The sequence below is a fragment of the Charadrius vociferus genome, unplaced genomic scaffold (genome assembly GCF_000708025.1).
Source record: "Charadrius vociferus isolate BGI_N301 unplaced genomic scaffold, ASM70802v2 scaffold461, whole genome shotgun sequence".
Lineage (NCBI taxonomy): Eukaryota > Metazoa > Chordata > Aves > Charadriiformes > Charadriidae > Charadrius > Charadrius vociferus.
The window spans coordinates 152872-165858 of NW_009647020.1; the positions used below are offsets into that span (position 1 = coordinate 152872).

General features: G+C 49.8%; 1 protein-coding gene across 1 annotated transcript in view; it reads right to left on the reverse strand.

The window, feature by feature from the left end:
- Positions 1-12987, reverse strand: part of SCRIB (scribbled planar cell polarity protein) — a 99740-nt gene that overhangs the window by 12399 nt on the left and 74354 nt on the right. Inside the window, exons 37-42 of the mRNA XM_009895485.1 lie at positions 12627-12734; positions 7459-7653; positions 7205-7370; positions 4670-4838; positions 3051-3140; positions 2550-2738 (exon numbers count right to left, since the gene is read on the reverse strand). Of these exons, the coding sequence (XP_009893787.1) occupies positions 2550-2738; positions 3051-3140; positions 4670-4838; positions 7205-7370; positions 7459-7653; positions 12627-12734 (917 nt within the window). The remainder of the gene's footprint in view (positions 1-2549; positions 2739-3050; positions 3141-4669; positions 4839-7204; positions 7371-7458; positions 7654-12626; positions 12735-12987) is intronic.

The following is a 12987-nucleotide window of genomic DNA, read 5'->3' on the forward strand; positions in this document are numbered from 1 at the left end:
CTCCGGAGAAGGGACTCCCCCACCCCCTGGGCAGCCTGTGCCAGCGCTCTGTCACCCCAACCGTAAAGAAGTTCTTCCCTCTGTTGGAACGGAACTTCCTCTGCTCCAACTTGTGCCCACTGCCCCTCGTCCTGTCACTGGGAACCACCGAGAAGAGTCTGGCTCCATCCTGCTCCAACCCCCCCTTTAGATACGTGTATGCCATAATAAGGTCTCCCACAGAATCACAGAATCACAGAATGGTCAGGGTTGGAAGGGACCTCTGGAGATCATCCAGTCCAACCCCCTGCCAGAGCAGGGTCACCTACAGCAGGTTGCACAGGACAGCGTCCAGGCGGGTTTTGAATGTCTCCAGAGTGGGAGACTCCACCACCTCTCTGGGCAGCCTGTTCCAGTGCTCCACTACCCTCAAAGTAAAGAAGTTCCTTCTCATGTTAAGATGGAACTTCCTATGTTCAAGTTTATGCCCATTACCCCTCGTCCTATCACTGGGCGCCACTGAAAAAAGACTGCTTCCATCCCCCTGGCATCTTCCCATTAAGTATTTGTAAGTATTAATAAGATCCCCCCTCAATCTTCTTTTCTCTAGACTAAAGAGACCCAAGTCCCTCAGCCTTTCTCCATAGGAGAGATGTTCCAATCCCCTCATCATCTTCGTTGCCCTTTGCTGGACCCTCTCCAGCAGTTCCCTGTCCTTCTTGAACTGGGGAGCCCCAAACTGGACACAGTGCTCCAGATGCGGTCTCACCAGGACAGAGTAGAGGGGGAGGATGACCTCCCTCGACCTGCTGGCCACACTCTTCTTGATGCAGCCCCTCAGCCTTCCCCTCAGCCTTCTCCTCTCCAGGCTGAAGAGTCCCAGCGCTCTCAGCCTCTCCTCATACGGGAGATGCTCCAATCCCTCAGTCATCTTGGTTGCCCTTCGCTGGACTCTCTCCAACAGTTCCCTGTCCCACCTGATGCCACCTGAAAAGTTGTGACGCAGAAACCATGGGAACAGCATCAACTACAACAGGCGCAAGATGCCAAATCCAGCGGAACGTTCGGTGAATCGGAGCAGCAGAGAGAATCCCGCAGTATTCTGAGCAGGAAACAACAGCACGGGGCGGAACCGATCCTGCCAGAGCACTCCGTTGACATCCCAACTCATCACTGCTGGTACACGGGCATCCCCATCAGCGGGCGCCGGGGGAGGAGACATTACTAAGCATAGACTCCCAGAGCAATTCCGGTGGGAAGGGACCTCTGGAGGTCGTCTGATCCAAAAGCTGCTCAAAGCGGGGCCAGCTGTTACACCAGCTTCAAAGGTGTAACAATCATGCTACAAGATGACAGAAATCAATCTCTTCCGACTCAAGGTTCCAGACAACCAACAGGCTTTCCGGTGACCCGTTCAGCTTTCTGACATTACAGGGCACTGCAGTGAAACTAAGGCAGCGCTTCAGAAAAAAGTTTCCGGCTGAGACAGAACAAAGGACTCATCCAAGGCAAAGGGTTGGAGCATAGCGAGAAAGTTTTTCTTGAAGGGCAAAAGCCCCGATACTAGGAACGTTAGTCCAGATCTGTTACATGATCAACTAACAGCGGGAAGCTTTGTACCCTCAAAGCTCTAGGTAATTAGCCAGCTCTCAGTGAGGATTCCACTATATATTCCTTCATCCTCAGAGCCTCCCCAGAAGACAAGAGCACCATTATCATCCATGTCTAAGCGGAAACAGCGGAATTGCCGAGTGGTGTCACAACTCACGGTAATTCCTCTAGCGTCTTACCTAGCAGGCTGGCAAAGATGAATCGCTAGCAGCCCTGTTCCTCTAAAAGCTCTCATTCAAACCCCAAAAGAGACTGTTTCAGATTGCCCTTTGAATGCCTCCTACAGGAACATTATGGGAAGAAAACTATAATTAGTTACAGGAGCAGCTTGACTAATTTTTGAAAGGAATAATATGACACGGTAAATACCTGGACTAACTTCAAGTCTTAAGTTCTGAGCTAGGAAGTTCTTTTTCTCCCAAACCAATTTAAATACTCTTTCACAGCTGATGAAACAGCTTGGGTGGATAAGAATGCCCTCATCTTGCTTATTTCTTGGCTTCAGCAAGTTTTCCAGTCCAGCAACGCTGGATACCTGAAATGCTCTTTCCATTTTTCATTTTGCATACGTCCCCTTGCAGCTTCAATAAATACCATCTTTTTCATGTGTTACAGAGGAGGTGGGAAGCTGTGTGCTGAGAAGGAAGGAATACATTCACCGTCACGTAAAGGTGTTGAAGTTACGTTTTTTATAAAACTCCGCTGTCTTCATGATTGTGCAAGCACGGTTAAAATATGAGTCATCTCGCCCGTGTAGCTGTCGGAAGCAGATGAGCTCAGCCAAGCGGCGGATGCTTTGCACTGTTTGGACAGATACTATTTAACCTCCCCTAACATCTGACTTAAGGCGGCTTTTTTAGTCCCTGTTTTTAATACCACGTAATCCAAAAGCCATGCAGCGGGTCCCCTTTGCCTGAACTAGCCGAGCGAAAAGAACAGTGAGGGTTCTTCTGTCTCACCGTGCTGCCCTCCACATTGCTCGCTTCTCCGCCTCCAGAGCACGACGTTCTGCTGGAGAAAGTTCCTTCTCTTGGCCACTCAGCAGCTCAGGACTCTGCATTCGCAATCGCTCCTGGTGTCGCCGTTCAGCTTTGGCTGTCCGCACAGGTGCCACTGGATCCCCTGCTCCAAGATATAACGGACTCAACCTGGGCAGAGAGAGAGAGACAGTGAGAGGTAGGCTGGCCTGGTCCACGACAACTCTTATCTGAGTGTTTTCAGGATAAAAGCTGATGATCGACATCCCCCACCAACTGTTTAGTACCACACCCAAGGACATCACCTTGGGAGGCGGAAGGACACGTAACAGAGGTGAGTTTCTCTTAAGAAGTTGGTTCCGATCACAGTTTCCCTTTCTCCAGAAAATCCTTCCCTTTACACCCTACGTCTGCTAAAAAGGAGGAGCCATCTGCTCCCTCATCTGGTGGCTCCCAGGCAGAGGACGTTGCTCATCCACTTACCCAGACATGGAGTTGGTTCTCTGGTCAGGCTTGATTCCCTCTTCCAGTGAATTCCTTTGGGAGCTGCTGTTCTCATTGACCTCGGAGGGCCTAGAGGAAACCAGACATGTCAGCTAACAGTGCCACAGGCTGGCATACCCAAGAAAGGTTTGGAACAGATCCAAGCCCCAGGAAGCAACAGGTAGCTCAGTTTGAAGACACAACCCTCAATGATTTTGCTCAACAGCTCCTTCTCCATTGCCAGAAGCATTTCCTTGTTGACTTCATAAACGTTCACGCTCTCTACCATCAGAACTAATTTTCTTCATTTGGAGGTCAACCATCCACTAACCCACGCGGGCTCTGGAAATGTAATGCATCGTGTTTGCTGACAAGTTCTTGCACAGTTCTAGCCTGGCTCTTCCCAGCTGCCGTTACGTGACGGGCAGCCCGGCTGCCTCCCGCCGGGTTGTACGCCAACGCACGGCCGGGCGTGGGACGAATCCCGCGTGACCTCAGAGCGGCGATTCTCAATGCCGCCACTCTACGCGCAACTGCTTGACACACCGAAGCTTTATGCTCATAACCAAATTACCACAAACTTCAGATCAGCTGAGCTGCAGTTACCACCTGCACACGCAGACACTACTCAGTTTGATCCGTAACGAAAGCAGGTCCCACAAGCCTGTTTTCCACAGGTTGAGAACACGCACGCAGTTACTGTGGGTCAGTTGGCAGTGAGAAAGTTTATCATGACTCTGAGCCCTTATTTTTACCGCTCAAGTTTCTTTTGATTAAATTTCAGTTTCTGTTCTAGCATGACGAAAAATATTTCGAGAAAGACAAATTCAGTCTGTTCCACTGCCTCGCCTTTGTTCTGGCATAAATAACGAGCAACTGGAAGTCATCTGATGGATCCAGCCTCACTGCTCCCTAACCTCCCAAGCTGCAATATGAAAACAGTAGGGACAGGTACGCCTTCACATCAAACCAAGAAGCTGGTTTGCATTTGGCTGCTGTCCTTCCTTAGAGTTGCCCTGTCAGCACGGGAGGTGGAAGGTCTCAGTGCATTCATTCTTTATGTGAGAAGTTCCTCAACAGAAACTGGACAGAAACAATGGAGAGAAACGACAACGCAAAATGACAGGATAAGTGTTTCCAGCCACTGTGAGACTGACAATAAAAGTGTTTGTGAAGAGAGGAACGTCTGTACCAAAGACTCAGAAGAGAGAGTCAGATAAGGACAGCTTCAGCTTTATTCTAGTACAACCTTATTTTTACCGGAAGTCTTCCGAGAAGCCTTTTCTCATTCCTCAGTCCTATGCCCAAGAATTAGGAAAACCACATCAAGGCAACCTGGAGGACAAGTCCAGGAGAGCCAGGAAGCAAAAGCTTAAAAAACCCCAAACCTAGGTTGATCGTCAGGGCTTATCTTGAATTAGCTGTCTCTAAAAGTCAACATCTCTACATGCCCCAGTGCACAGCTGAAGGGGCTGTTCTTCTGAAAGGAAAGAGCTGGAAAGACCTGCCCAGTTATACGCTGAAGAAGAAACACTGCCCAGCCCTCTTCCCTGAAAGTTATCGATACTGGGACACCTCTGACACATGTGGGTGGCACTGAGCGATCAGTCTTGTCTTACCGAGTTGCTGGAGACTGGCTGCTCCTTCCATTTAGTCTCTCAATCTTGTACTCAACTCCTTCAATGATGACACTGGACTGCGTGCTCATCTCAGGCGCCTGTTTTACCACCTCATCCTCTTCCGCCTCTTCCTCCAACAGAAGGGTACGTTTCTGCTGCAGTTTTCGAGCTGCCAAAATAAGACACACTCATCTTATACCACAAAGCACGTGCTGTACCCCCACAAGGATGCAACCTCTGGGCTGGTCCTTACGCTCACCATCCCTGCAAGTTTGTCTGGTTTAAGTCCCTACCCTCTCCATGGATGCCTTTGTTTCTCCTCCATTCCACTAATGCTTCAGACGTAACAAACTCTACATCGTTCCCTCAGTCCCTCCTTCCTCACTCACTAACCTTCCGTTCCTGGACACTCTATAGAACAGACTTCCAACAGTTCGTTGTGCTGAGTGTACTCATCCTCAACGCTGGAAGTTGTGCGCAGACTCTTCTGCCCCCATCCCCAGAGCGGGCAGCCCTCGAAATCTCCATGCACACGTTGAATCCGGTCTTCGCATTTGCAAATATTTGTTCGATATTTTCATCAACAATCCGGATGCGGGAGTTGAACGCACCACTGGTGAATTTGCTGATGACACTAAACGGGGAAGTGCTGTTGACTCTCTCAAGGGACATGAGGCCTTGCAGAGGGTTGATAAACTTTGTTTGAGGTGCAAGAGTGGGAGTACTAGTACTCGGAGATACCTTGATTACAGGTGATGTTAGTCCTCATCTACCCTGCTTAGCAAACCTCAAACAAGCTGAAATGCAAGCCTGAAACTTGTCATTATGCTACAGTTTCTTCCTTCCATACTTTGCATCTTGATCTTTGCGTCTCCTACGTATCTCTTTTAGCTGCCAGTAAGAGTCTGACATACCGAGATAACTTCTTGTGTTGGACCTGTGACGCGTTTGGCCACATCGCATGGAAGAAACCCAAAATGACAAGTTGCAATTTCTTTTTCTTACCGTCCGTTCTATCCTTTATGAGCTTGCTCTCGTCTTAAAATGTATTCATGTTCCTGAACTACTAAGTCAAAATCATAGAATCATCTAGGTTGGAAGGGACCTTGAAGATCATCGAGTCCAACCATCAACCCAACACTGCCAAAATCACCACTAACCCACGTCCCTCAGCACCACGTCTGCCTGGATTTTAAACACCTCCAGGGATGGCGACTCCCCCCCTGCCCTGGGCAGCCTCTGCCAGTGCTCCACAACCCTTTCCATGAAGAAATTTTTCCTAATATTCGTCCTAAACCTCTCCTGGTGTAACTTGAGGCCATTTCCTCTTGTCCCATCGCCTGTTCCGTGGGAGCAGAGCCCGATCCCCGCTCGCTCCCCCCTCCTTTCAGGGAGCTGGAGAGAACGAGAAGGTCTCCCCTCAGCCTCCTCTTCTCCAGGCTGAACTCCCCCAGGTCCCTCACTGCTCCTCACCAGACGTGTGCTCCAGACCCCTCACCAGCTCCGCTGCCGTTCTCTGGACACGCTCCGGCCCCTCAATGTCTGTCTTGTCCTGAGGGGCCCAAAACTGAACACAGCACTCGAGGTGGGGCCCCACCAGTGCCGAGGACAGGGGGACGGTCACTGCCCCAGTCCTGCTGGCCACACTGTTCCTGACACAGGCCAGGATGCTGGTGGCCTTCTTGGCCACCTGGGCACACTGCTGGCTCGTATTCCGCCGGCTGTCCACCAACACCCCCAGGTCCTTCTCTGCCAGGCGGCTTTCCAGCCACTCCTCCCCAAGCCTGTAGCGCTTGAGAAGGTTTCTAATGCTCTGGACAAATTTGCAAACAGCCTCTGAACAGGAATGGAGATGGGAAGATGGGAAAGAGAAGACCAGCTGTTTATAAAATGAAAAAAAAAAAACCCAAACAAGAAAACCCAATAATTTACAAAAGGAATTCTATAATACGTTTTGCAAGCAACAGTCACAGCTCCCAAACCCAGGAGTCCAATTCCAGCTGTATTTTCTTATGGAACAGGACAGGATTTCAGGAGAAGCCCTTTTTTCCACTTAACGTCATTCCTCTCCACCTTTTAAAACAACTCTCAAGCAGGAGGAAACGACATCAAAAAAACTATAGCAGTAACTTTCCCTCCTGTGGCAAGCCCCGTGCAAAACCAGAGCAGCATATTGAGCGGTCAAAGCTCTGCTGTCAGATAACACGTAAGGATGCCACGGGCAGCCCCCGTGTTGCTGCGTTATCAGCCTGGGGCAGTTTACAAAGAAACGTCGTCATTTGTAGTAGCTTTTTTTAATTTTACTGAAGTGCTTACCAACCACAGGAAACCCTGACCACCACAGCACGTCCAACAGTCCACACAGTAGCAGTGGAGCGCCCACAAAACTCCGTAACACGCAGTTCCTTCAAGCTATTACCAGGTCTTATGGATAACCGCCCACGGGCTTTTGGAAGTGCGGGATTTTTGGGGCGTGTGCTCTCTCATGCCTCCCATGGAGAAAGGCCAGATTGCCTTGCGCAGGTTCCAACATACCTTCCTCCTCTTTCATTTTCTTCAGGTCATCCTCTCCTACCAAGGAGACGCGCTTGGGAGGCTTATCCATCTGCTGTTGCTTCACCTCGATTTCGAAATACTTCTGCCTCTCGCGGAAGGATCTCTGCTCAGGGCTGTGCAGTCCACCGGGGCTGTGTGTGGCCACCTGCGAGAGCCGCACCGGCACTTGCCCACCTGGCCACCGAGCCAAACCGCCCTCCCACGTCGCCCGTAACGTAACGCGTGCCCCGTACCTGCCCCCCCAGCCACGTCCTCTGCACCTCCTCCCAGCCCTCCCCTGCATGCCCACGCCGGGCTCCTGCCTCCACATCCACGGCCCCGAAAGCCCGAATCCTCTGCAAGCCCCCATCCCACTCCCAGCTCCAGCCACCAGAACTCACCTCCGGGGCAGTTTTGGGATTCTCTGTGCTGGTCTGACCAGGTATTTCCTAAAGAATAGAGAAAAACGGGCACGTTTTAAATAGAAAGTTTTCTAACACCATTCCTGCTCTCCAGCCAAGCGTCACCAACGCCACGTAAGCGGCAGCAGTCCTGGACGTTAGCTGATGGACCGGTTCACAGAATTCACAGAATTCACAGAATTCACAGAATTGTTAGGGTTGGAAGGGTGGGTGTTCCCAGGGGGGGGAGCCCCCCCCACCTCTCTGGGCAGCCTGTGCCAGTGCTCCACTACCCTCAAAGTAAAGAAGTTCCTTCTCATGTTAAGATGGAACTTCCTATGTTCAAGTTTATGCCCATTACCCCTCGTCCTATCACTGGGCACCACTGAAAAAAGACTGCTCCCATCCCCCTGGCATCCTCCCGTTAAGTATTTGTATGTATTAATAAGATCCCCCCTCAATCTTCTTTTCTCTAGACTAAAGAGACCCAAGTCCCTCAGCCTTTCCTCATAAGAAAGGTGCTCCAGTCCCCTCATCATCTTCGTTGCCCTTTGCTGGACCCTCTCCAGCAGTTCCCTGTCTTTCTTGAACTGGGGAGCCCAGAACTGGACACAGTACTCCAGATGTGGCCTCACCAGGGCAGAGGAGAGGGGGAGGATGACCTCCCTCGACCTGCTGGCCACACTCTTCTTGATGCCCCCCAGGATGCCATTCGCCTTCTTGGCCGCCAGGGCACATTGCTGGCTCAAAAAACAGCAAAACAGTCCCACAATGAACACAAGACAAAGCCACTTTGGGCTTAGCAGTAGTGAGTAATAAGGATTTAGGATAAATTGAGGGCTAAACAGAAACAGATGGCGAAACCTTTTAAAAAGGCAGAAAGTGAAAAACACGGGGAAATAGGTGAAGAACGGGAGCAGACGACTTGGCTTATGACGGAGGAGGCTTAGACTGTCTTTAAATCAAAGAGGCAACTATCGAAAATTTACTTCTAGGAGGTGGAGACCCTGTCAGGAAAGAAAGAAATCCCTGTTTGCCAGAAAAAATAAGAGAATATCGGATAAGTAGAACTACAGGGGGCAGAAAAAGAAATTGATCCACAAACCCCATCTGTGAAGCAGAAATCAGTAAGGGTAAAGTGAGACCTGCCAAAGAGTTATTAAAAATATGAAAGTTTTTTAATTGTACAATTGAACGGGAACCGCAAGAAAAGAGCAAGCAGACTACCTTCGACTTTATTCAAACACACTCCGAAAAAGTAATAGAAAGTTTTAATTTTGTGTAAGTAAGGAGCAAGATAACAGAGAAGGGAAGGCGGGGAAAAAAAAGGCAAAAAAAAAAGCTTCTAGCTGAGAAGCAGATGTCTCGAAATAGAAATTTTTGCTGCTAAGACAGAAGAAAACCTAAGAGCTCAGTACACTCGCCTGCAGGGACAAGATAACCACTGTCCAACAATTCTGAATGAAATGACTTGTGGAACTGCAGGTCTGACAGGCACGGATTTTGAATTGACTTGTTAAATTGGGCGGCAGTTCGTGACTAAAAACCCAGTTAACGTCCTCTTAAAAATCAAGAAGCAGGCAAAAATAATTTGAGCAGCGGAGCTATCAGTCTGGTATATTTCAACAGGACAAATATTCACGGATGAATATAATTAAACCAAAAAGAAATAGAGAAGATTAAAATGGAACAGGTGCGATGAAGATTAATCTAATATCCTCCTTTGATAATATAAATTTTTGAAACAAAGGAACTGCACAGATCTGTCTGAGACTTCTAATATCAGTTTTGTGACCGGCCTTGCTTAACATTCTCCTTGCCAAATTTGACTCAGAAACCAGGAAGGTGTGAATAAAATTTGCGAATGGCAAAGACCGCAACACAGATTCACAGAAACGCAGAGTGGTCGGAGACCTCTGCAAATTATTTCATTCGTCCCGCTCCGCTGAGTGGGGACAAGCGTTGTCAAAATGCAGAAGAGTCTGGAATATCACCCTGGAATGACAGGGCGATTTGAGGAGGATGAAAAGAATTTAATGTAATATGCAAAATACAAGGTGATCCTCTTCAGGGTCAGTAATTGGTTTCCTCAATGACGATAGAGCAGCTGGAGGTTATGAAGCTGGAGAAATCATCTGTGTACAAGACACAATCTGACTCATGAACTCGGTCATCCGGTGGGTCGCAGATGACAACAGAGATGAGTTCCTCTTCCTTTTCACCCTGGACTTAGCTACCGACTTCCCTGAGCTTCTACTGGCAGTCATCTAACTCAGTAAATCCGAGTAAACCATATAAAGGTAAAATGGCCAAAAATCAACCCCACAAACAGTAAAGAAGGACTTGTGACCCGTATTAATTTACCAAACCAGATCAATATGAGACCAGATCAGCATCAATGCAGGACAAGGTAGACAGTGGGAGGACAGGGTTAGCTCAGGTATCACAAAGTTGCTGTCACAAGTCCCTGCAGAATAGTCATAGTTCCCAGTTTAGCGTGATTATGAAAAAGGTGAACATGGGGTTGTTCAGCCTGGAGAAGAGAAGGCTCCGGGGAGACCTTAGAGCCGCCTACTAGTACCCAAAGGGGCTACAGGAGAGTGGGGAAGGACTTTTTACTGGGGCATGGAGTGATAGGACGAGGGGGAATGGCTATAAACTGGAAAAGGGGAGATTTAGATTAGATATTGGGAAGAAATTTTTCACTTTGAGGGTGGTGATCCCCTGGGGCAGGTTGCCCCGAGAAGCTGTGGCTGCCCCATCCCTGGAGGTGTTCAAGGCCAGGTTGGACGGGGCTTGGAGCAACCTGGGCTGGGGGGAGGTGGCCCTGCCCAGGGCAGGGGGGAAATCGATGGTCTTTGAAGGTCCCTTCCAACCTAAACCATTCCATGATTCTATGACCTACTGACATGTAAGGAAAGGTATTGTTGATGAAGATTCAGAAAGAAAAAAAGAAAAAAAAACCCACCACAGTAGAAAGAAATCTGTGAAACAGGATTTTTCATTTGCATCAAAGATGTGCCAGCAAGAATTCACAGAATTTTCAGAGCTGGAAGGGACCTCCAGAGCTCACCCAGTCCCACTCCCCTGCTAAAGCAGGACTGCCCAGAGCACATCGCTCAGGACTGCATCCAGGCGGGTCTTGAAAACCTCCGGAGAAGGGACTCCCCCCCCCCCTGGGCAGCCTGTGCCAGCGCTCTGTCACCCCAACCGTAAAGAAGTTCTTCCCTCTGTTGGAACGGAACTTCCTCTGCTCCAACTTGTGCCCACTGCCCCTCGTCCTGTCACTGGGAACCCCCCAGAAGAGTCTGGCTCCATCCTCCTCCAACCCCCCCTGTAGATACGTGTGTGCCATAATAAGGTCTCCCCTCAGCCTTCTCCTCTCCAGGCTAAAGAGTCCCAGCGCTCTCAGCCTCTCCTCGTACGGGAGATGCTCCAATCCCTCAGTCACCTTGGTTGCCCTTCGCTGGACTCTCTCCAGCGGTTCCCTGTCCCTCTGGAACTGGGGAGCCCAAACCCGGACACAGTATTCCAGTTGTGGCCTCACCAGTGCCGACTACAGGGGGAGAATGACCTCCCTTGACCTACTGGTCACACTCTTCCCTACGCAGCCCAGGATTCCGTTGGCCTTTTTGGCAACGAGGGCACACTGCTGGCTCATGGACAATTTACTGTCTACCAGGACCCCTAGATCCTTCTCCTCAGAGCTACTTCCCAGCTCTGGGAATTCAGATAGGAACAGGCGAAAGGGAAGGCGATAAGATGATTAAGAGAACGGAGGGTCTTTCCAAACACGAGGTGTCAAAGGGGGCAGTGTTTTGCTTCTTTAGTTTAGTAAACAAAGCGAAAGTATGTTTGTCTATAAACAGACAGCTCCAGAGATCCCACATAACTGGAGCGCTGCCGTGCACGGCTACAAGCTCTTCAGGAGGGACCGGCGGGGCAGACAGCACGGGTGATGCCCCAACAGGACGTTGAACGTAGGTCAGGACGATGCCTTTGCAGAGTAAGGGCTGGCCGTCCGCTGGGCTGCCGCAGCGCAGCCAGCAGGTCCAGGGAAGCAATCCTTCCTCTCTATTCAGCACTTACAAGAGCTGTGTGCCCAGTTCGGGCGTCCCCAGTACAAGAAAGACACTAACGAGCACGTCAAGTGGAAGAGCAGCAAAATGAGTCAGGGGGCTGCAGGACATGACATGTGAAAGCAGGCTCAGAAGGTTGTGTTTGTTCAGGCTGGAAAAGAGGCGGCTCAGGAGAGGGGGACCTAATTCCTGTATTCAGCTTCCTGGAGGGGGGTTACAGGGCGTAAGGTCGGACTTCTCAGAGGCGCACAGCAAAAGGACGAGAGGCAACAGACACAAGTTGCGGTAAAAGAAATTCTGATAGAAGATAAGGAAAACAACTCTTCACAGCAGACAGTCGTACACTGGAAGAGACTGCCCACAGTGACCTCAGAATCTCCGTTTTTGGAAATTCAGAACTCAAGTGGACCGAGCCTGAGCAACCTCACACAACTTCAAAGGTTGCCCTGTTCTGCATGGAGGACCAAGCAGATGACCTCCAGAGGCCTCATCTAGCCGGAATGGTTCCATGATTCAAATACGTGGAGGAGAGAAAGAGTAGTTCCAATTAAGTTGAAGAGCAAGATCTAATAAAAAATTCCTCAGAAGAGGTTTAGCCTGGTCCTGGACTCCGGAAGTTCAGAGAACTTCTTTGTATCGGAACAGCACCGTTATACAACAGCATCCTAACGTCCGCAGAGAATAACAGAGACATGACATTCAATGAGCTTTCAGGACTTGGTATGTTTATGGACGGGATTCTGCAGGGTGACCGTCTGCAACATGAATCGACTCCAACTTCCAAGGGGACCTCAACATGTCCCTCCTTCACGACAGCTTTCTTTGGAGGAAAGAAATCACCACTTCCTTCCTGTTCTCACACTTCCCTTCCTCCCCTGCACCACTCAGTCTTCTGTTTGCACCGCTGTTCGTGTGACACACTCCCCAACTGGCACCAGTTACCTGTGTCTCGAGCAGAGGGTGTGACAAGGGCACTGCTGCAAAGGTCTTGTACGCTTGCTTGACATTGATGGGGACCTCGTCGGGAGAGGGTGGCGAAGGTGGCTTTTGCTACAAGGACAAAGACAGAAAGTAAAGATAACCACAGATGTTACAAAAAACCAAACATGGGGGAAACGCAGCACAACTCTGCAAAGCCCGAAGGGCGGAATACGTAAGGGAGAGCTCCTGCAGCTTGGGCAGAAACACCAGCAGCGGACCCTGTAGGTGCTCTATACGGCAGCACATGTATCGCAGCCCCATTTTATTTCTTGGATAGCGGAGGAAGGATGCTTCTGGTGGTACGGATCCTCACTGACTTGAC